General features: G+C 38.8%; 1 protein-coding gene across 3 annotated transcripts; it reads left to right on the forward strand.

Moving 5' to 3' along the window:
- Positions 1–379: 379 nt before the first annotated feature.
- LOC120455353 (mucin-5AC) lies at positions 380–22,925 on the forward strand. 3 transcript variants are annotated; one of them, XM_039641448.2, is made up of 6 exons: positions 380–547; positions 15,311–16,933; positions 16,992–17,474; positions 17,543–18,403; positions 18,474–18,692; positions 18,766–22,925. In XM_039641448.2, exons 2-6 carry the CDS (start codon positions 15,312–15,314, stop codon positions 19,376–19,378), a joined length of 3,798 nt encoding a protein of 1,265 aa, XP_039497382.1. In that variant the 5' UTR covers positions 380–547; position 15,311; the 3' UTR covers positions 19,379–22,925. The 3 variants fall into 3 exon arrangements, with proteins under 3 accessions (XP_039497382.1, XP_039497385.1, XP_039497384.1); XM_039641451.2 differs by having other exon boundaries at positions 380–543; XM_039641450.2 differs by lacking the exon at positions 380–547 and adding an exon at positions 8,633–8,868.
- Positions 22,926–23,584: the final 659 nt, after the last annotated feature.

Consider the following 23,584-nt stretch of genomic DNA (forward strand, 5'->3'; position numbering starts at 1 on the left):
TCAATGCGCTCTTTGCCTTACACAGAGCGCAAGAGAGCACCGCTCTCTTCGATGCCATGTGTTTTCCGTTCCATTGCTGAGTTTCAGAAACAAATCAAAATCAACAAATTGCAACCATTTCAATCAATTAGCCGTTTGAGCCTTATGCTAATACGGCAGCTCGAATATCAGCAATGCCAGATTTAAGTTTTCCACACGAAATATTTTTCGACTGAAAAGTAATCGAACAACTGTGTGTGTTTTTGTTTTATTTGTTTTTTTTTTACGCTTTTCAATGTTGTTGTTGTTCTGCCTCAGCTGACGGCACCGCCGACTGCGCTGCTTGTCGTCTGGTTGACGTTCTCGCGTTCGCCGCCGCATTCATTTTTTTGCCTTTCAGCGCAGCGGACGTAGAAACGTAAATGTATTTACAAAAAAGAAGAAACCCCCTTAAACAATAAGCTGCAATAAGTAAACATCAGCAAAAAAAAGAGAAAAGTAAAGACTCCAAAACAAACTCCAAAACAAAGCAAGCAAAGCCGTTGATGAACCAAAAATAATTCAGTAGGTATGCCAAATATTTTTTTTTTACAAGTGTATTTGTGTTTAATTAATTTGTGATAATTAATACCATAATCCAATACAAAAATTGCAAGTGCCGCCAGTAAAAAAAAGGAAACAGAGATTCGCAAAAAGAAAAAGAGAGAGTGCGCTGCAAAGCCAACAAAAAAAAACAGTGAGTGCCAAAAAAATAACAGAAAAATAACAGGGAAAGCAGCAACAACACATAAAGCAAAACTAAAACAACAAAAAGCTCAAACAACGTGGTAAAACAGCAAATGTTGTAGGAATATTTTCAGTGCTGCCCATAGTATGTGTGTGTGCGGTGTGCGTGTGTGTTTGTGTGTCACCAAATGTGCGTGTGTGTCCCCCGCTATGTTGTTGTTGCTGCTGCTGCTTCTGTTATTTCCACTTCTTTTCACGCCCCCCGCTTGGAAAACGGGAAAATTGGAAACTGGAAGCAAGCGAAATTATCAATGATCCCTCAAAACAAAAAAGGATAGGGGCGTTTCTACTGAAAAAAAAGGGGCGGGGCACCCGCATGAAAAATTAAAATAATCCAAACCACAATCGCTAGTTACACACAATATTTTTCAAACTACTGCACACACAGAAGGAAAACAAATTCAATTTGATATTATTTTTAGACCAAATAGCTGAATTGAAATGTCAAAACGATGCTTTGAAAAATGTCACTGCAATTTTTGATAAACTTTCCATTTCTAATTGGAATGTTCAGGAATTGAAAATGTTGTAAACTCTAGTTAAGCCGCAAATTTCGAGTCTTCGAGTCTCTATCAATCATTTTCAAATTAAATCGTCGCCACCTGTTGGCCTTTTATATAAGCACACTCGCACACACACACTCGTGCAAAGAACGCATATCAATCAAAATCTGGGTTATTTTACCCTCTTCGACTTCAATTCTAATGCAAATCCCATGCCGAATGTTTGACACCCTTTTACCTAAGCCCATTCTACCCCGAAAAGTGAATGTTTGCGCTTTACAATTTACACCAGCTACTGGTGGACCTAACTATGATGAACTTAAAAGTTCAATTTTGTAAGATCTCGTGTAAAGAGCTTTTGGAATCACTGATTTAAGATTTGTATATAAATTAGAAGTGTTTAGTGTTATCTCTTTGTTATTTGAATAACACGTTTTTTTTGTGGCTTTAATGATTTTCCACTGTAATCCACTTTGGTTTGTTGTCACTTTTTTCTCGGTTTCGCGTTGGCCTGTTACCCTTACATGCACACACAAATCTACACACGAGCGTGGTGTGTGTGTGTGTGTGGAGAGGGGGTTGGGGTAATGGGCGGGCAGGGGAGGGGGTGTGCGTCGCCGCTGCGTCAGCAAGAAAATGTTCTGGCAGAGAAACGAGGCGCAGAATATCGACAACGCTTTGTCGTTGATTATGCCCTGTATTTGATGGCCCATGTGGGTATATTAGGCAGATAACGCCATGTTCACTTGTAATTTGCATACATCAAATCCAAATACAAAGACACACAACGATTTGTAGTCGTTTATATAATATGCTAGCACGAATTTGGAAGTTTTAGCAGTTACAAAGTGATGATGATGATGATCGCGATTGGTTTCTATGTAGGGTATGCTTCGTTTGATTGACAATACGCGTTACTGGTTTTATTTTGGCGTCGTTGTTGTTAGTGCTCTTGCATATTTCATGTGTGAGTTAGCGATCGTGTGATTTGTTGCTGCTCTTCGCTCTCCTCTTCTGCCCTCTTTCTCTCCCTCCCATTCACTTACTCAATCAGTCACTCACTCTCTTTCTCTCTCCCTGCCTGCCTGCCTGCCTGCTTCTCTCCCTGTCTCGCTGCCTTTCTCTATCTGACCGAGACGCTAATTTGTTGTTGCTAGTGGTGCTATATAGCATATATAGCATATAGCGTCGTGTCTTGATAAAGCGACCTCGCCATTGCCTGCCTGCCTTCTTTTTTTCCATTTTCATTTTCTTTTTTTTTTTGTTCCCTGATAGTTAACCGTCTTCTATAGTTTGTAAAATTCAGTTGTATATCATCGATAGAGAGAAGTGACGAAACACTCCGCTAGCACTTATGCAGATTGCGAAGATCACGTGAAAATAGTAGCTTTAAGTTTGGATTTAGGGTTCATAGGCACACGCTGTGCTAATTGCAGGGCGATTATGCAACGAGCATTCAAGAAAATCCAATGAATACTTCAGACTTTCAAAGCTCTTGGCGTTGTGTGTATTGTTTATTGTTTTTCCTACCAATTGTTGTAGTTTTTCTTTTTGGTTTTTGGGGTTGCGTGTATGCGTGTAGCGGCAATTTCCGACTTAAAAACCAATTGGAAATTGAAATTCCTTGACGCTGGGCGGGATTAAAAACTAATTGAATATCGGCCGTAACATTTCCGACGTTTCGGGGGCGGCAAGTGGGTGGTTTTTGTGGGTGGTTGTCGTCGGCACGCAAGACGCCCACCACCCAAAAACAACAATAAAGCCAAAAAAAAAAACTCGTGCTGTCGTAGTGGCTTCTTCTCTTTTTATTTCACCTCGTGTATTTTTGTTCTTCTCATGTATGTAACTTCATTCCAGTTTTTAATGATAATTAGGGCAAAGGTATTACAAAAAAAATTTAATTTGTTCCTCGTTTAACAATTTAAATAAGCTTTTCAAAATAATAAACATTTCTTGTTGATGTGACAACCACAAAACAACAACTTCTTAGTTCTTGTAGAACTTTTGAATGAAATGCTTTTGTAAAGTGTATTTGCACTTAATTACTATAACTAAGAGATTTGAATAAGCTGATTTATTTGAGCTGCTTGCGATCTATGCACGTGACCGCTGCTGTAAAGGCGTGTGGTGTGCTTTTTTTGAGAACCTCAGCATAGAAGGCAAACTGAGGCTGAGGCGTTTCTGTTTGTTGATTACATAAAAAATGAAAATAATTATGTACGTACAGTGCGTGTGTGTGAGTGTGGGAGAGTGTGTGCTGGTGTGTTCAACTAAAACGCACACACGTGCCACGAGAGCTGTGCCAACACACTCACAACCAAGTTGCTAGCGCGATAAGATATAGCGACTATTAAAAAACAACAACTAAGCGGCGGTAATAGTGCGCAAAATGCAAACAAAAAATAAACTAAAACACAAAAAAAAAAACACTTAAAAGTAGCAACAGGAGACGACAACTTTGTTGTTTCGTCGTCGTTTGTTATACAACAGCCAAGGCGGAGAAAATAGAGCAAACGCATCTGCATCCAAATTAGAATTGGAATTCGAATTGCAATTACAATCGGATTTAAAATAGATGCAGCGGAAATAGCAGGTCAAAAGCACGTTAGCAACACGTTAATTTATATAAATGTATCAATGGTTATTATTAACAAGGATTTGCGGGAAATTAGCAGATTTCAAGAAATTAAATGGAGGTCGAGCATATAATGTTATAAGTCAAGTTCCTAAAGCAATCACAAGTGGCATATTTTTAAGATGAATAATGCCTCCTTATGCGAACTACAATTAAGACTCATAATTGGTTTTTAGATTTCACTTTGCAGCGATATACATACATACATACATACATACATCATATATTTTTCGTTTTCATTTTCAACTCGAGGGAGCATACATATTTTCCATTTGTAATTGTTTAGAATACACCTGTTTCCCACTCTCCGCCCATTCAGACTTACATATATGGAATGTTTTCCCAGCTGTTAGCACATGGTTCACATGTTCGTTTTTCACTCAATGCTGAGCAAATGCAGTATGCAAATTAATATGTATAGGAGAAAATAATACAACTTTAATAATCGTTAGCCAACAGTACGAATACGTAATGCCAACCGCTCCAACTTGCTCCTATTTCCATTCAATTATCAATCCATCTATTTAACCAAATGTTTAACGAAAAAATAACGTGGCTTCGTTCGTACTCTATATTAGTTTTCTTCTTTTTTTTTTTCTTAATGTATGTTTTTTTTCTGCTCGCCAACTCTTCAACATCAACGAATGTGCTAATTAGTGGGAAACGTTTAACGTACGAGTCTGTGTCAATTGGTTTAAGTTGGTTGATTGAAGGGCATCCCACTGTGCCTGTGCATGTGCCTGATGCCCACTGTACGAGCGTGCCAAACAAACAAACAAACGAGCGCAGTGTTTGTCAAAAGTTTTCATCCCATTGCTAACCATTTGCCAGCACGCACTGATCGCTTACAGTGAGCACTCGCTTGAAAGGAAACGATGCTGGGTCGAGTGGATTTGAAAATGCCAAATAATGACGTTGATAGTTTGCTGATACAAAAAATTCACTTGAGAAGGTGCCGCGTGCCGTGTTATGGAGTGCTCCCTGTAGTTTGCGATGCTTAGAAATGTGGATTTCAATCAATTTTCGACCATTTGCTGATATACACATTACACATATGTATGTATGTACGTGTTAAACATGGCTGGCGACACTTTGGTGGACTGCGTGAAATGCATTTGTGGCATTCAGATTCAGATTTTAGTTAGTGGACAAGTATGCTCCCTTATTTAGCCACATCACGTATACGCCACCGATGCACAACGTTCTCGCTGTTATCAGCAATTGCTGGTTTTTCTTCTATTTTTTTTTTTTTTGTTTTTTACGTTTTTTGTATTTTGCTTTTTTATGTGAGAACGTTTTCGCCTGCTGCCCACAAAAGGGTAAACAACTTTTGCTCTGTCAACACTGAACACACTCATTATTCATTATTATTTTTGCCTCCCTTTTGTTTTGTTGTATGCACACATATTGCTTTTCATTTTATTATTATATTTGTGCTTTTTTTTTTTTTTTTTGTTGTGCTCTTTTTTTCGCGAGGGAAATGTGCGCTTTGGCTATATTTAGTTGTATTAATTGCGGTTGACCCAATTTGTTGTTCTTGCAAAGGCGACGCCTTGTGTAATTGCTTCGAGCAAAAACAAAGAATAAAAAAAAAGAAGCAAATTATAGAAAACTAGTAAAAATAAACTCAACTAAACAGCAGACGGTGAAATGCAGATGTGCACGAGGAAAAGCCAAAAAGAACACATGATGGGTTTATTTTGGTTGAGCGACGACGACGAAATCAATTGAAATTGAAATTTTTCGTCGGCCAAAAAAAGTCGAGTAAAATCAAGCTGAATAAAATCGAAATTGTCAGTCGAAAAGGTAGCGTTCGTAATTCGTCGTCTCAGATGATCGAGGTTGTTTTATTTTTTTTTTTGGTTTTCTTGATGTATTTGTTGCTGAATTTTTGTGGGGACTATCGGGGACTGTAAGTTGGCCTGGCAACAGCGAAAAAGTCCTATGTATGTAAATGCCAAAGCGACAAAACAGCAAACAAAATGTACTAGCAACATGCCTGCATAAATGTATGTACATACATATGTATGTACATAGATGTAAAGACATTGTAAATACTTTCGATACTGCACCACTTAAATCGAACTATTATTAAAAATAAAATAAAGCTTATATTAACCAATTAAGCAGGTCATTGATTAATACATTTTACATCTATGTTTTGAATAGGGTATCAAAAATTTAGCACATAAATTAAAGTAAAAGAAATATATATATTCATATTTTATTCAAAAATGTAGAAATTGCATCACTACGTATGTGCGATATTTTGCATATAAAAAAAGTTTATGCAGTTCTCTTAACGTTTGTTATATTATACATATTAGTAAAAAGTTTACAAAGTACCGAATAATTGTGGTTAAGTAGCCAGTAATATAACCGCAATTGTGTGCAGATTTGTAGATACATAGATGCATGCACACACATGTATGTATGTACATCTATTTATTGTACATCTGAATACATACTTGGCTTACGTGCATTCATTTATATTTAGTTCTTTCTTTTGTTGTCTCTCCTGCTGCAGTTTTCACCGTCTTCTGCTGCCCATTCCTTTGGTTTCTTTTTAGCTTTTTGTGTGTGTCCGTCTTTTTTTGGCGTGCCCAAAAAGCCGGCAAACTTCATTTGTATTTACGCTCTTTTCTTCTTCTGGCGCTTAATGCTCTTTGAAAAACGCTCGCGCTCTGTGATTTTCTCTTTTTTCTTCTTCTTGTTTTTGGCTTTGTTTTTTTTGTTTTTTCTTGGCGTTTTCATTTTCAATTTCGTTGTTGTGCGTGCGCCGTGGAATGGGGAAAAAGTTGTATAAATTTATTTATATTTTCAACAAATATAGGATGATACATAAGCGGTCGTCGTTGTTCAATTTTCCGCTGCTATTGCTAAAATTAAATATGGTTAAACGGCAACACCGAAAAGCAACAAATACGAAACTAAAAACAACTCAAACAAAGCGTGTGCACTGCGCGAAACTTGCTTATATTGTTCAGTTATATGAAAGCATGTAAAGGGTTTAGAACACGTTCTATGGAAAATTTATATGCAAACAAAGCGCAAATAAAGAGATTTTCTAATAGATTTCATACTAAAATTTGCGAACATTTTTAAAAAATTTGTTGCATTTTTTTCAGTGCGTTGCTGCATTCGATATGTTGTTGGTATTGGAATATTTGCGTTCGCTTAATTTATTTAGTGAGTGTGCGTTTGTGTTTCGGCTTCTTGTATTTCCTGCTTTATCGCGTACCTCTTTGGCTCTCTTCTCCCCCTCCTCCCCCACCCTCTTCTCGCCCAGTTTTTGTCGCACGTGTCGCTTTAGATTGTGTGTTTTTTTTTTGTTTTTAATTTGGCAAGCGGATAATTCGCTGGCGTTATATTAATTAATTTAATTATGCGTTTAAGCAACTATTGAGCTGGTTTTTTTTTTTTTGTTTATTTTTTTTTTGGGAAAATAAATGTTTGCGGTGTTTTTTGAGGCTTTTAATGACGTGTAGTTTTAGTTGCTAATGTACATGTGTGTACTTCTAAGTAATTTAATCAGGCACTTGACTAGATTGTTTTATTTCATATAAGCTTATTTTCATAATTGAACAAAACATGGGCAGTTATTGGAAAACGCTATGACTTTTCATAAAAGCATCCGATTTCTCTTATTGTATAAATTTGAAGAAAATTATGACATCTTTTTTGATTGTTACGTATAATATTTTTAAACTCGTGATTTGGTTTTTGGTCACTTAGGTCATCAAATTTGTTTGGTAAATTGAAAATAAAATTAGTTATTTAGTCAGAAGTAATGACGTATTTTGTTGAGCACACATTTAGCTGTTGCCATTTTGTTTATTTATAAATATTTTGAGAATTGTCATAAAAATACAGACTTTCTGAGTCACTTTAGCTAACCAAAGAGCGCAGCGAAGAGAAGTTTGAGAGCGGGCCAATTGAAGTAAGAGCGAGAAAGAGTTATTTTTCAAGCCTAGCCCAAACAGCTGTTTGTTGTGCCTTGTTTTTGTTTTTGCCTGTGGCTTTTGTTGTTGCCACGAGATCCTTGCCAAAAGTTGTTTATGTTAAGGAGAAGCAAAGAGGAGGAGAAGGAGAAAGCGGCAAGGGCTGTCTGCAGATAGAAAGAGACGGATAGCCAGCAGCCCTCCATAAGCCTCAAATTTAAGTATTTGTTTTTGTTGTCAAAGTATAGTTTTATTTCGCATTTATTTGTCGCATTTGTATTTGTTTCTGCTCACTTCAATAAATGGCAATGTCATGCGCGAACGCACAACACACTCGCAAATATATAGAGAGGTGTACAGTAGGCACTCGAAAATGGGCAATAGAAATCGATATTGTATTAGAAGTACGTGGACTTTCTAGAAGTTTGTCTAAACTGGTACTACAGTGTGATTTAATAGTGCATATATGAATTGAAATGTACTGGTTAACAATTAAGTTATTATGCACTAATATTCACTTTAAAGTTATATATTTTACTGTACCTACTCACTAGCTTGTTTACGACGCTTTGACTTTGCTTTGGCTTTTATTTATTTTTATTTATTTTCGCTTTGCCGGCTCTTTTTCTCTCTCTCGTTTCTTTGCTCTCGTACACAATGAAAGCTTTGTGTGATTTTTGCCAGAGAGAGAGAGAGCGAGCGTGTGGGTGTGGTGGTGTGTGTGTGTGTGCTGGGGAGTGTGGCTGGTGGGGGTCGGTTTTTCAATTGCTGTTGCCGCCGCTTCGCTTCATTCGTTTGCCTGCTCGCGTGCTTTACGGTTCGAGATTAACGAGAAAATCTTGTAAAAACCTTTAAACAAAAAAATCACCTACTGGTTTCATAAACAAATTTTGCGAACAAAATATATAGAGGCACATTAAACGGAGAAGCTAAAACCTTCAACAATTTCCTAAACATTTAAGCATTTTATTTTTTTTGCGTGCAATAAAACGACAACGAAGCTGCGAGAACGCCTTGTATGGAGGTATGTGATACTGAATCAACACAAATTAAATATAAATACATTATAGAAGAAAACAAAATATTTAAAAGCGGGCCATAAAAATAAAATAAATATAACAAAAAAGTGTGTGTGTGTTGTTGGTTGGTGTTTGTGTGTGAGTAAAACAAAAATAATAATAAGAAATACGAATGGCAAACAAAAAGAGAGAGAGAGAGAGCGAGAAAGAGCGAGTGTGAAAGAGAGACGGAGGATCGCAGATTACAATTTGAATTTTAAATTGGTTTTTTTCCAATCAAATGTACAACTTGACATTTTGTCATCGATTCCCCATTTGAGCTATTTCCTTTATTTTGCGTAATGCCCAATTTTCTATACATTCTCCGATTTCATAATCATGCCTTAAACTTAGCCACTAAATGTATAAAAATAACAACAACTAAAATAAAAAAAATGCCCACGAAACGAAAACCACGTTGAAATTTCATTTATATCCCACTCTTTCTCCGGCTGCCCTTTCTCTTTGGCATTCTCTTTTGGTTCTCTTTTGCCTTTAAAGCAGTTAAAACTGCTTTTCCACAGTCAAAGCTCCATAATTGAACCAAAAAGGCTATTTTTAAAGTATAGAAAATGTATTACGCTTAACTAAAGACTACTGCACTTTTCCGAAATTGATAGTAATATTAAAACTCATGAGTAATTTGTTTTGGAGCCAGATTTTTTGTAAAGAGTACACTGCAGACTAGGTGACACACTAAAAAAAAGAAGATATGCTCTTATCGTCCCCACTCTGTCTCTCTTTTACGATTTCTCGCACACACACGTGCAATGACATTTATTTTTGTTTTTTTTTGTTTTATGAAAACGACGCGAATAAGCTAACAATAAATAGACAACAACAAAAGCGATCAACAGCAATTATAAACGCCAAAAGCGCTTTTCTAGCGGCCTTGTTGCGTTTTTCAGTTTATACAAAAACCAAAAACAAATACAATACAGACGTGTATATAGAAAAACTTAGCCAAATTTGTACAGATTTGTTGCTTTTTTATTTATATTTATTCCAAGCACTCGACTGTATTGTTTCAATATTTTTTTTCAAGAACTTTGTGTTTGCTTAGTTTTTATAGGTATTAGATGGGTATTTAGGATAGTATTTATAGATGGTGGATGTGCATAAAATATAATACAAATCGGCATACTTGCGCAGAGTTTCAAAGTTTTACTTTTCATGCACTATATTTGATGCACCCTTTTAGTTTTTCAATGAGTTTCCTTTACGAATTCATATTTTTCATAACTCATACGCCCTGTTGTCGGTGTTTTATTATTCTTTTCGATGATTTGACCCAGGCGTATACGTAATGTGCAAGGCAAAGCGTAAGAAAGAGGGAGAGCGAGAGAGCGCGTGAGAGAGTGACTTACACACACACATACGCACACTTACCGACACCAGTGCAGAATCACAGACATGGCGGCCACAACGTCAGGCATTACGTATACGCCGCGTGGTTGTCGCCATCGCATTTCTTATTTTCTTTTCATTTTATTTATTCTGATATTTTTTTCTTCTTTTGTTGTTGTTGCTGTCGCTGGCATCGTCTATCGAGAAAATTCTGAAAAATTCTTCGATATTGATGATAAAAGTAAACCGTCTTGTTTTTAAGCGCATTTGAACGAAGTGTCGACCTTAAAATTGGTGGGAAAATAAAAATACAACATATTAATTTTAAAGCGTTTCACAAAAATATATTATAATTGCTTATGATACTTGCAGTTTATGCGAATAACTAACAAGCAAGTTATACAATTTCTTGGATACTGGAGTTTAAAATTCTTATCGCGGTTGGAAAAACCAAACCCAACAGAAAAAATCGAAATCGCAAACATGTATTATAAACATTTTCCTCTACGTAATTGTTTAAAAAACATTTTTGATTCACCTTTGTTCTCTGTTATTTGAATGAATTTCTGAAATTTTTGTTTATATTTCATCAAATGAGAGAGAGAGAAAGAGAGACAACGCTAATAACACAAAGAAAGAGAGAGAGAGAAGTTCTCTCAAAAAATGCTGCTGCTGCTTTTCCTTTTTCGCCGTTTCTCGCTTTTATTACACTTTCTGTTGTTGTTTTTGCTGTCATTTAGCTTTTTGCCTTCTACGAGTAGTATGCTATCTTGTTGATGGCCGGAAGTATGCAAAAGCTTTTTTCTCTTTCTCGCTCTTTGTTACGTGAAATGTTTTGAAAGCTGTAGCCATAATTTTACCTATTTGCCTATTGTATATTTTATTTAAGACAAATCAAAATAATTAAACACAAATGAAACACAAACACAAAGCATTGTAAATCAAGGCAATTGCCATTACATTTTATTCAACGATAATTGTAAATGTACATAAAGTGGAAAATGCCGGCAACTCATTCTCTTTGTGCCATCTGACAAACGTACATATTTGTATTTTAATATATGCATCATTATTATTTTTTTTTTGTGTTATCTCACGCTCTTCTTTTTCGTATTACTTTTATTAAAAGAGGAAACAACTCATTAAACATTTTTCCATAGATTTTTCCCCATTTTCCCCACTGGCATTTCAATTGGGCGACAATTTTCACAGCAACAGCAAGAAAAACAAAACATGCTGGCTCTCAATTATTTGTTTGTTTGTGTGTATTATTATTGAACCAGTCGCACGCTGATTATTCCACGAGGTTTAACCATTTTTCAACCGTATGCAGGGTATCAATTGGAGTAAACGGTTGTATATAGTCGAAAAAGTGGGCTAGGAAAATTAGGCGGAAAAAAGCTGATCTTTCGTTAAAATCTAAGAGGGGTGATAATGTAATTGAATCATTGCATAGAAATTTGCATTATGAATTCTTGAATAAATGTATTCATATTCATATTTTCGTAGTATTTCTTTCTAATTTAATGGGTATCAACGAGTTGGGACTCGCTATCGAGTCGTGGCTTAACTCCACTTGCTAGTCGGTGGTTTTATTCGCTGCTAAGTGGCTCCCTTACGATTATTTTTTTGACACGCTCATAAGCATCCGTGTGCCGCATTTGTGCACACTTTGCTACACATATATCATATATCTGGATGAATCATCCTCCATCATCATCATCATCACCGTAATCATCGTCATCATCATCATGTTCTCCTCAGTAGCTTCATGGCGTTTCATTAGCGTGGCTGCTTCTATACTATTTTCTATTCCTTTTTTTTTTGTATTTTGGCTTTTGTTTTTTAGCAAGCAGTTAGCCCAGGTACAGTTACCACTGATTATTTTGTTTTTGGCTTTTGCTGTTAATTGGCTGGCAGAAGAAAAGACCCAAATGCAAAACCTGCATTCTCTCCTGTTCTCTTTCTTTCCGTTTCCTATTTTTTTTTGTCGGTGGGTGGATGAATTTGGGGGGTTTTTCAGTTGACATTTAAAATGGCTCCATGCTGGAGAAAGGTCTTCAGGTCACAGCCTAAAAGCTAAAAAGCCAGCGAGAGAGCCATTTCGTTGACGGTGACGTTGACGTTTCTAGAACACAGTACTAATCTCGCAACTTTTACAGTGCACGCTTTAAAATATAAAAGAACAAAGTTACCAGCGATTTCCGAGTAAATTTAGTTTGTTCTGTTACAAACTGAGTCCCAAAGTAATCAAATTAAAATACAAATTCATAAACGAGTTTTGCCTGTTCGCGTTAGGAAAGTTCTACTGTAATAACAAACCGTAGCTGCGGCTCAAAATCAAATGCGTAGCTTTCTCTCTTTTTTGTTCTCTTTCGAACACAACAATAAAGCTGAGATAAACAAATTCCAACTGAGAGCAGCGGAAAAGAGAGCCTTTCACCGGGCAGAGAGAACAAGAGAGAGAGATGAAACATATGTATCGGCATTTTGCGATGGAGTTTTTCCAGTGTTGCATTGGCCAAAAACTGCTGTTGCTTCTCTTATTCTTATTCTTATTCTTATTGTTCTTGTTTATTGTTGTTGTCGCCATGCGGCCATATTTGCTAATTAATTATGTCAAAGGCAATAACGCACCACCTCCACCTCCGTTTCTCTTCTTCTAATCTCAAACACGCTGTTTTGCTCTCGCTCTATTTGTTGCCGCTCTCTTGCGACGCTGCAAAATAAAATATTCGTAAGCGTCTTGTTATTATTTTGTTGTTGCTCAAAAAAGAAAATACAAAACAATACAAAAAAGACAAAATAAAAAGTTGCCAAGACAACGAGTAGACTTTCGAAAAAAGAAAACAAAAATTGCGTCGTTTTTGCTACAATAAACGAATTCCAGACTATGCACAGTAACAAATATTTAAGCAGATTGGCAGGAAATGATTAAAGTTAGATTAAAATGAATCTTATTTAATCAATTTCATAATTGATTTAAAACAAATGTGTATTACTGTGGCATTAAAGCATTTTTTCTGTAACTGATGAACGTATCTTCTCGAACACAAATTCCAAGCATTTGTTTTCCGTGTACAAAAATAAATACATTCCAGGCTGTACTATTTGTTTGGGCGGTCAGTGTAATGACGCCGACGTTGACTGCGCTGTCGGCGTTGGAGGTCAGCGGAGCTTTGTATTTATTGTTTTTGTTGGCCGTGCGTTTCGTTCTCGTCGCGTTTGTTGTGTTTTTCGCATTTACGGTTACGGTTTTGTTGTGGCGCGCACTTTTCTGCCTCTCCTCGTTCTCGTTCTCTTTCCCTCCCCCTTCCCCTCGTTGTCTCTTTGCCCTTCCTCTTGGCATACGTTTTGCACATGCAAAACAATGGGTAATAATCAGGTAGGTTAGCGCAAGAAGAAGAAAAAGGAAATACAGTGTGCACTCGAACGGATGAACTTCGATATGATTAAGAAATCAAATATAACACTTTGATAGCCTATCGCAAGTTTTCGCAATTACCGGAAGTATCGCAAGTTGATACGTTCGTTTTATCGCGGTCCCACTGTATTAGCTAGTAAAAGTAAATTTGCTTCTTGGACATTTCTATTGTCGAGTTTTCGTTAGTTTCCGTAGTTATTCTAGCAGTGCCTGCCCCCAAATGAAAATCAATAAATAATAATACACTTTGTTGGCTGCCCCACTCCCCCTTACCGCTCGCCCCCTCTCTGTTTAACCAACTATTCGCCCTCTCATTCGCACGTTCGTTTTGCGATGCCCAACGGCAAATATATGTTGCCCCTCGGGCAAAATGAATATTTAAGTTAATTGCCTTTGATGTAATAGCATGTGATGAGCAACTGACTGAATGGATGAATAAATGATGTATACATTACTCGATTACTTTGGCTATCGATCGATCATGGATCCTAGAATTATTAAAAAAAACATTTTTTAACCTCTGAACCTTGAAAATGAAATCTTTGGGAATATAATAAACATATTTTCACTGGTGGCAAATTAAATATTCGATTACTTTCGTTTTGATTGGTCATCGATCATTGATCTTTGGACTCTCATTGATTTTAATTCGAGTCACTGGGAACTTTAAGCTGAAGAAAATAAGTGGAAACTATAAGGGAATATACGTCCGCATACAGAAATACTGATAAGATAATCTCCACACAAATTTAGAAAGAGAGGGGGCTACGAGAACAGAGAGAGACAGGTTGATTATTTGAGAAAGAGAGCAGGTGAAGTGCCAACCCCGTTGGCGTCATAAAAATGCCACAAAAAGCAAACACGCGTAAATTAGAAGTAACAACAAAAAAGAATAAAAAAATGTCTTCGATTGCATAAATTTTAGGAAAGGCATTATTATTATAGAACGGGTGGGAAAATACCCAGTAAAGTATGCAATAAAAAATGGCGAAGGACGTTCAATAACAATAAAAACAAACTGATAAATAATTACATATCTCGTCATCAATCGCACTTCCCGAAAAGTCAATTTGATGACCGTACAAAGTGCAGTGAATTGATAATTTCATCAAACAATCATTAGATCATCAGCGTGTTGGGCTAAAAATATAAACTTGGCTTTAAATAGCCGGATAACCTAAAAGGAATTTCATACCTAATGATGAGGCAATCAACTGAGATGTTTTAGCCACTCATAATGCTTGATGATCGCATTCTAAAATGTCTGAATGTAATTGATGTCATACCAACGGGTCACGATCCCAATATCACAATCGTTTCTTGTACCAATGCAATAATTATTACCATATGCGATATCTTTTTGTGTTGTAAGTGCAGATTATAATTACGATTTTTGGATTGGCAAACCTAAAGTTAAACTGGGCGAATTGCAAACTTGCAAACTCTGACTCAGAGAAATGACCAATCCTCTGTGTCTAAAATCTTTGCCCGATGATGTAATAAACAATAACTGTGGTTTTGATAAATCATGCAAATTAAATTAGATGTTGCACAATGGCTTGAATTCTTTAAAAAGCAAATGGGGTTAATAACTAGAACTTTGGACTAAACATCTTCTGTTTACTTTTCACTTGCAGCATGTCCACAGATAATCCCACACAGTTGCTGACCACCCGTGATTTGAGCCAACTGCGTGGACATCTGCAATCCGGCACAGTAGCGGTGGCCTCCACGCCCACTTCTGTGGTGGCAGCAGCAACAGTGGCTGCCGCCCATGGATACCGCACCATTGCACAACCCCAACAACCCGCCAACAGCAGCAGCAGCAGCAGTAACAGCACCAGCACCAGCACCACAGCAACATCTGCAACATCTGCAACAGCAGCAGCAGCATCTGTAGCAGCAGCAGCAGCAGCATCAGCTCAACCACCTGTAATACCACCAGTTATATCCACAAGCAATAGCAACATGCCGGCAAGTGCCTCAAAATATGTATTTCTGCAACACAATCACAATGGTGGTTTTACGGCATACGACGGCTCTGCAACCACAACAGCGACGGGCAGCACCGGAACTGTGGCTGCCACCGGTGGCAATATAGTACTCCTGGCCGCCGCGCCACTGGATGCGAGTACCGGCGAGACTTTGGTCAATGTGCGAACAGCTGAAGATGATGGAGAGTTGCGCTCGCTGTCCTGGCTCAGCGATACCAATCTAATTAAGGGCATTGTGACCACAACAGCCGGACAGGCGGGAAAACGTGGTGCAACGGTGGCTATCAAGGCGACGGCCGGAGCAACAGGAACAGTAGCATCCGGTGCAACCAATGGCAATCTGTGTATAGTCAGCGATTTGATAGAGGAGCTACCCACTAATCTGAGCGAAACTAGTGAACAGGAGGCGGCCGGAGGGGCAGCAAGTGGGTCACCAGCAGGATCGACTGTGTACAGCACCACAACGGTGCACAAAGGAGCCAGTGGCACCACCACCGTGGTGGAGTACAAGGCCAGCAAAGCCAGTCAACAGCAGCAACAGCCGCAACAGCAGCAGCAGCAGCAACAGCAGCAACAGCAGCAACAGCAACAACAACAGACGACCTATTTGCCAACGCCGACAAGAACCACTATGGTGGGTCACGGCTATATGCCGGTGGTGGTGAGCAGTGCCAGCCAACCCATACTCTCGCCCGCCAAACAGCAGCTACAGCAACAGATCTATGTGACCAGCAATGGTAGTACAACAGCCAGCGGAGGAACCATCTACAAGGCAGCCAGCCAGGCACTTAGCTCGCCAACCACCAGCAGCAGCAGCAGTAGCAACACCACCACCCACCATCCGCACAAAAAGTATCTGCGCGAAAAGATGCACGTCCAGATGGATCATAGCAGTCACGTGGCCTCAACTGTTACGGTGGTCAGTTCGCCGGCCTCCTCGAACAATTCCTCGATTAGCAGCTCCAACACTGGCTCCGTATCCGGTTCGGGATCCTCGACAGCGGCTGTAAATGGTGGCAATAGCCCAGTGCCGAAGGCCAGTAGCTTTAGCACCGTATTCGAGGCGGTCAACTATGCCACATCGGCTGCCAACAACAGCAGCAGCAGCAGCAGCAGCAACAACAACAGCAGCACACCCAACAGTCAAGCCATACTCCATGGCCAGGAGCCACCGGCTGTGGTAACCACAACGACTTTGATCAGTGCCGGATCCCTGCCGCCGGGCTATAGCTTCGTCAATCACGTGGCCAGCACGCCGCATGTGCTGTGAGTTCAGATCCCCGATTTTTTTGAAGAAACCAATAACTAACGCCTTCTCTTGCAGTGCCACACCAGCGCATGTTGCCTCCCCGGAGACGCCACCCGGAGCGGCTTTGTTGCCAGGAACATATTATGCCACAAGCACCACATCAGCGGGCACAACCACAACCACTTTGCAGCCGCGTAGTCTGCAGTTATCCGTCTCGCCACCGCCGTCTAATTTGACGCCAACGAGTCAAGTGCACAATGGATCACTAGGAGGAGGAGGAGGAGGTGGAGGAGCTAACCTGCGCAGTCCCAATAGTTATGCCAGCTACGAGAACGAGGATTCGCTAAAGGAATTCGATCTGGTGGTCAGCTCACGCATGCACACAAGCACGCCGCAATATTCGGTGTCCAAAAGTGGAGCCAACGGTTATGGTAGCGGCAACAGCAATGTGAATGGCGCCGGAGCTGGTAACAATACGCCGCAAAAGCAAAAACATCCCAATAACGTGCCATACGATCCGCTAGTGCATACCAATAACAAGCCGCCATATAGCTTTAGGTGACTATATATATACACAAAAAATGAGATAATTGAGTTTATATTTAAATGTTATCAATCAATTGCAGTTCCTTGATCTTCATGGCCATTGAGGGTTCGAATGAGAAGGCACTGCCCGTTAAAGAGATCTATGCGTGGATTGTGCAGCACTTTCCGTACTTCAAGACGGCACCCAATGGCTGGAAAAATAGCGTGCGCCACAATCTCTCGCTGAACAAGAGCTTCGTTAAGGTGGAGAAGGCGCCCAACATGGGCAAGGGATCGTTGTGGCGTGTGGAGCCACAGCAGCGCCAGAATCTCATCCAGGCGCTGAATCGTTCGCCCTTCTTTCCCAACTCGGCGGTGGATAAGATCAGTCCCTCGCTTAAAAGTCCCAGTGGTGGATCCGCATACGATAGCCTCGATGGCGGCAGTATTGCGGTATCCTCGATTCAGCCAGTGGCTGGGGGTGCTGGAATTGCAGCTGCCGCAGCCGTGGCTCTGTCCACGCCCACCAAAAGCAACGGTCTGGTGCTGGCCAATGGTGCTAGTCAGGCGACAAACGCGGCCAGGCCGCATAGCCCCAATGGTGGTGGCAGTGGCAGTCATGCCCGCTTCGATCCCAAGCTATTCCCCAATCTGTCCAAAGCTTTTCGGAATATACGCGAGGATACAGTCGGTCAGCCGCTGTTGCAAGATGCCCTCGATGACGAACTGTCCGGCGATTATCACAATAATAATAACAATAACAGTGGCAGCAAGTACAATTTCGTGGGCTTGAATGGCAGCGGAGGTACTGGTTCCACCGCAAATGGAACTTCCGATGGCATCAATTTCGCGCGATTGGCACGCGATTGCGGAGCGGACAGCATGGACGATGTGCATGCGGCGGCGGCGATGCTCTACCTCAAACACGGACCAAAGGCCTTTAGTGAGCCCTTCCAGAATGGGTAAATAATAACCATATACCTCTTCTAGTCGATCCTAGTTATCTAAGCATTTGTTATTCTCGCCCTACAGAAGTGCACCGGTGATAACGAGTTCGCCCAGCGAGGATCACACTTATTCGGCGGGTGGCAACAGCAATGCGGACAGTGGCTCCTCCACGCCACTGACCAATGGCAATGCCCTGGCCAGCGTGGCGCATGCCGTCGCTCAGGGTCAGAATAACCAAGGAGAAGCTGGATCCGATAGCAACTGCGCCAGCTCGGATGCTGCCTACGATAGCAGTGAGGAGAAGTGAGTTTTCACATAGCATTTGCTGTATAATTGATGTTTCTAAGTAATGGCTTTTGTAACGTTATCTCATCAGTCACAACATCACACCCGAAGAGATGGCCGATCGGCAGCGACATCGCGACGGCGTGGACGCCCTACTCTCGCTATCTGGCTCCTCGATAGTGGAGTGCGGTTCGGTGGCCACCACGCATTATCACAGCAACGGCAGCAGCGGCAGCAGCCATGGATCCCCGCACAAGCGAGCCTCGAGTCACAGTTTGGAGGAGGAGCACCAGCAGCAGCACAGGGAACAGCAGCTGCAACAGCAGCAGCAGCAGCATCATCTTCAGCAGCAACATCACCACCAGCAATTTGGCAGCAATCAAGCCGTCTACACCAACGGCAGTGGCAGCAAGATGGCATTATTGAGCAGTGCTGCCGCCAATGTGGCACTCGCCCAACAGCAGCAGCAGCAGCAGATACACCAGGATCTGTACTCCTCGACGGCTGGACACAATGCCAGTATGTATCTGGGTGGACTGAACAATCACTGTCTGCCCGGTGGAGGCGGTGTAGGCTCGGTGGGCGTGGCGGCGGGCCTGTTGCCACAGCATTTGAGTGCTGCGACGGTGGCAAGTAAAAATAAGGTGAAACCACTGCGGGGATTACGCACCAAGTTTAAGCGAAAGTCCGCCTGGATGCGGTGAATATGGCGACAGGCTGGCGGCAAATGGACCTAGTACAGCCATCCAAAGATCGCCATCCTAACCCCGCCCCTAATATACGCCCTCCCGCCCCTGCGATCTGTTGTTGTCTCTTTCTAGAGCAAAAATTGTTCAAATCACAGAGCATTTAGACTAAATTTCGTAATCTTAGAAAGCCCATATTTTCTGCCTTTTTTTTTTTTTTATTGCTCTACCTTTTACAATTTCTTGTGTGTTTCCGTTTTTGTTATACAAGTTTTTTTTTTTGACTACAATTTTTTTTTATTATTATTTTTTAACTTTAGCCCTAATGTTTTAGGTTTTTTTTTTCTGTGACTTTACTGTGCCCCGCAATTGATTGTTGGCCATTTAATTATTACTTGATTAACTAATACTATATGATTTATAAGCCATCCTAGCTGCAATTTCTTACAACTCCTAGCTGTTAAGTGACTTCTTATATTTTAGCTTGTAATTTTAAATTGTGCAAATATTTTACAGACCAATCGCAAAACGAAATTAATTTTAATGGCAACCATTTGAAATCGAAACCAGAGTAATAATGGAAATGTATCTGGTTTTTTTTAGGGCCCACAATTTGTTGTTAGTTTTTAATACATACGAAACTGTAGTTTATTTGTTTTAACTCGCGACACGAGGGACACAAACGAAGTGAACTTTTCCAGCGTATCAGTGACAAAGTTTATATCAAAGGAAAACAACACATAAAACACCAACAAATTGAGCTAAGTAGGAATGTAGCTAAGTAAAAGAAAACACGAAACGAAATAACGAAACAAAACAAAAAAAAATTGTAAAAAGCGCAAGAAAACGGAAAAAATGTAGAAAACAAACGCAACGTTTGTACAAAGAGCAACCAGAATTAAGATTCTTTTTTATTTCGGGTTTTGTGCCGCAAGAAAATGTTTTTCCTACACTTATAAGATCCAAAAAAACAAAAAAAAAACACCCTACTTACATGATCTAAAAACAAGCGATATAAAAATATATGCATATACATATAGAAGGAGCGTTATATAGAGAAACTTAAGATAAGCCAAGCAAGAAACCCACAAAGAAACACACATTTAGCGCCTTATATATTGAGTCCTTAGCTAAAACGAAAGAGAGATCTGTTGAATTGTTTGAACTGCTTTGTTATACGAATGCATGAGTACATATATATATATATAAATATACATATATATCTATGTATAGTTAAGACCCCTACCTATTTTGACCCGCCCAGTAATCCCCTCCCTCCCCTCACCCCACACGACACTCAAGCAAATGTTAAATCAAAGATATTTAGTTGTTAAGCCAGGGAGTTAATTGTAAGCTTCATTTAGATGGTTACGTAGTTGAAATGCTAAACATTTGTTAACAAGAATCAAACCGTAAGCTAGCCGATTTTAGTTGAATGAACCTCCTGCGAAAAATTTCCTACCCAGGTGTATATACAGAATGGATTTAGCTGTTGAAATGATGCTGCACATCTTTACATAGGCATATTGTGGAAACCAAGAAATACTTATTAACAATTAAATAAGCGAATGGAAGAACTTGACAAAGAACGCCCTAAGTGTATACACTTCATGTACCTTTTTAGCAAAAAAAAAGCAAACAAAACGCAAAAGCAAAGATCGCATTAAAATTATATACATACTATATTTAAACTACCAATTACGAAACTAAACTAAATGTTGATGTCAAAGAGAAACCAATTTGCTAGTTGTTACAAACCAGAAAAGAAACGAAAACAAAAACAAAACAAAAAAAACAGAAAAACCGATAAACAATGTTAAAACTATTTTGTTTCCTCAAACACTTATTATTAAGATTTAGATTACGATTATGGTTTTTGTTTTTTTCTTTAGTTCTATTGCGTAAGAATATTGCCTTGGTGCAAATTTTTGGGGAAAGGAATGTGACTAAAATACCAGAAGCGAGAGCAACAAAATAATTGTATACCTAGCTTTAACTTAAGGTCGTAAAAAACAAGCAAGAAGAAAAAAAAACCAAAACCAAAATACACACCTTTTTCATAGAAACCTACGCACGACACACAGTGAAAGACAATCGCCGCCCGTGTTGTTGTCGTTGTCGCTTAAGTTTAAAGTTTAAACAAATTCTATGTAGCTATAGTAATATATATATAAACTACACACTCACACACACACACAAACACAGCAATAGCAAAGTACATATACGACAAATATTGTTATGCAACCTTAAGCTTTAGCGGAGATAAGATGGAGAAAACTATCTGCCCGATCCCACAGCTTCTATATCCCATATCCCATATACACTTTATATCTCACAAAAACAAAAACAAACAAAAAAACAATCGATGAGCTAAGCAGTTTTGTTACCGTGTTTTTCTTCTATTTTAATTATTATATCGCATCATTATTATTATTATTATTACCGTATATATTCATGGTATATATACTTACATATATGATTATACAACCTTTTTTTGCGTACCAAATACACACCAATCAAAATGTGAAATACTTTTTTTTACCAACTTTGTGTTTTATTTCGGTTCGATTTGATCCTACATCATTTTATCATTTTGTGGGTTGTTATTTTATTGAATTTATTTCTATTTTACTATTCGACAGCGATGTGAATATAGCTTGTAATAGTTGTACATAAATGAGTATATAGGGTTTATATAGAGAGATCGGATTCTGTTGAACTATATTAAGTGCCTGCCTCCTCCCAAGATGATGTTGAAAATAAAAGAAAAGAGTAATAAATTAAATTTAAAACCCTGGGCCAAATCCAGAGTAGAGCTTTGATTAGACGACGCACTGTTGCCAATTTTCATAGATTCGTTTGTTGAAATGTTAGCTTGAAGCTAAAAGAACTCGATCCTTAAGCCCCGCCTTGCTTTAGCCTGAAAAATATAACAAAATATAACAAACAACGATAGGACACTCACAAAACACACACAATGTACAGACTACAGGGTATCCAAAACATCTCGAACTCGACAAACCGAAGGGATTAAGATACATTTGCCCACATGCAGATACTTACAGATACATAAAGATACATACGTGTGTATCTCTCTGATGAATAGGATGATCAATCTGTTTGCCCTCCAAGGTTTCAACTAGCGCCTGTTTTTATGTCTTTAACACCTCTGTACCAAACCAAGCAAAAAAAAAAAAAGAAAACTAATTCAAAAGATATATAAACACATACAAAAGCAAAGTAAATCAATTAAGATACTTAAGAAATACCAAGCAAAATTTAAGCAAATCAAACATAAATTCTATTTATATATATACATGTGTACATATGTTTGTACATACATATGTATGAAAGCAGAGAAGCAAAGAAAACAAAACAAAAAATGGTTAGGATGAAAATGTTACCCTGTATTTTTTTAGACATAACATTTTTCTACTTTTTGGACGATGTAAAACTCAAAGACAAACAACAAAAACGGAACAAAAAAAAAATCCAAGAAAAGATTGTAAAAAATGTATGCATATGAAAGGTAAAATGTATCATTTCAATTTGTTGCTAATTTATAGAAAACACACGGAACAAGACGAGCAAACCAAGTGCGAAATGCGAAACCGATTTGGGACTGATCTTTGGGCCTGTATCTTTGTGTATAAGCGAATTGTGTATGAACATACAATAAATAAATTACTCTCCACCTATCTGTTGATATCGAGCAAAACCGTCTGGCTTTTTCATTTTTGGCAATATTTTATTTCAATATCTATAATATCTACTTTTCAGAGTTGGTTAAAAACTTTTCTTTCAATTATAAATGCCTTCGATTTTAATATATTTGTATTTATGTACATTTCAATGGATCTCTTAACAACAGTCAATGAAAGAAAAAAATTTTTGTTAAAATCGTTTTATATTATTTATAAAACCGTTATTTAGTAAGCTTTTTTAATTTTACCAAACTCACCAACTCAAGCGAATACACCAACCCACGTAGCGGAGACACCTTCCCCATCTAGCGAGTGCTCACACCCAGGCGGAAAGCGCATAGATATGCGGTTCAAAATGGTTTTGTAGCAAGCAGCTTTCATTTGAAAAACAGCCGGCTAAATTCAAATAAAAGTTAAAATAAAACTTGTATTTTAGTTTCGTTCGCTTCCCCAAAATGAAATATAACGTTCGTATTGGAATACAGTAGATTCGTCTTTATTGAATTTGATTTTTCTGTTC

The sequence above is a fragment of the Drosophila santomea genome, chromosome X, assembly GCF_016746245.2.
Source record: "Drosophila santomea strain STO CAGO 1482 chromosome X, Prin_Dsan_1.1, whole genome shotgun sequence".
NCBI classification, from domain to species: Eukaryota; Metazoa; Arthropoda; class Insecta; order Diptera; family Drosophilidae; genus Drosophila; species Drosophila santomea.

Excerpts from the sequence above, each read along its gene's own strand:
- LOC120455353 (XM_039641448.2), top strand. The coding sequence starts at position 15,312 with ATGTCCACAGATAATCCCACACAGTTGCTGACCACCCGTGATTTGAGC. Across the intron at positions 16,934-16,991 it reads GCCAGCACGCCGCATGTGCT|TGCCACACCAGCGCATGTTG; the intron begins GTGAGTTCAGAT and ends CTTCTCTTGCAG. Across the intron at positions 18,693-18,765 it reads TACGATAGCAGTGAGGAGAA|TCACAACATCACACCCGAAG; the intron begins GTGAGTTTTCAC and ends TTATCTCATCAG.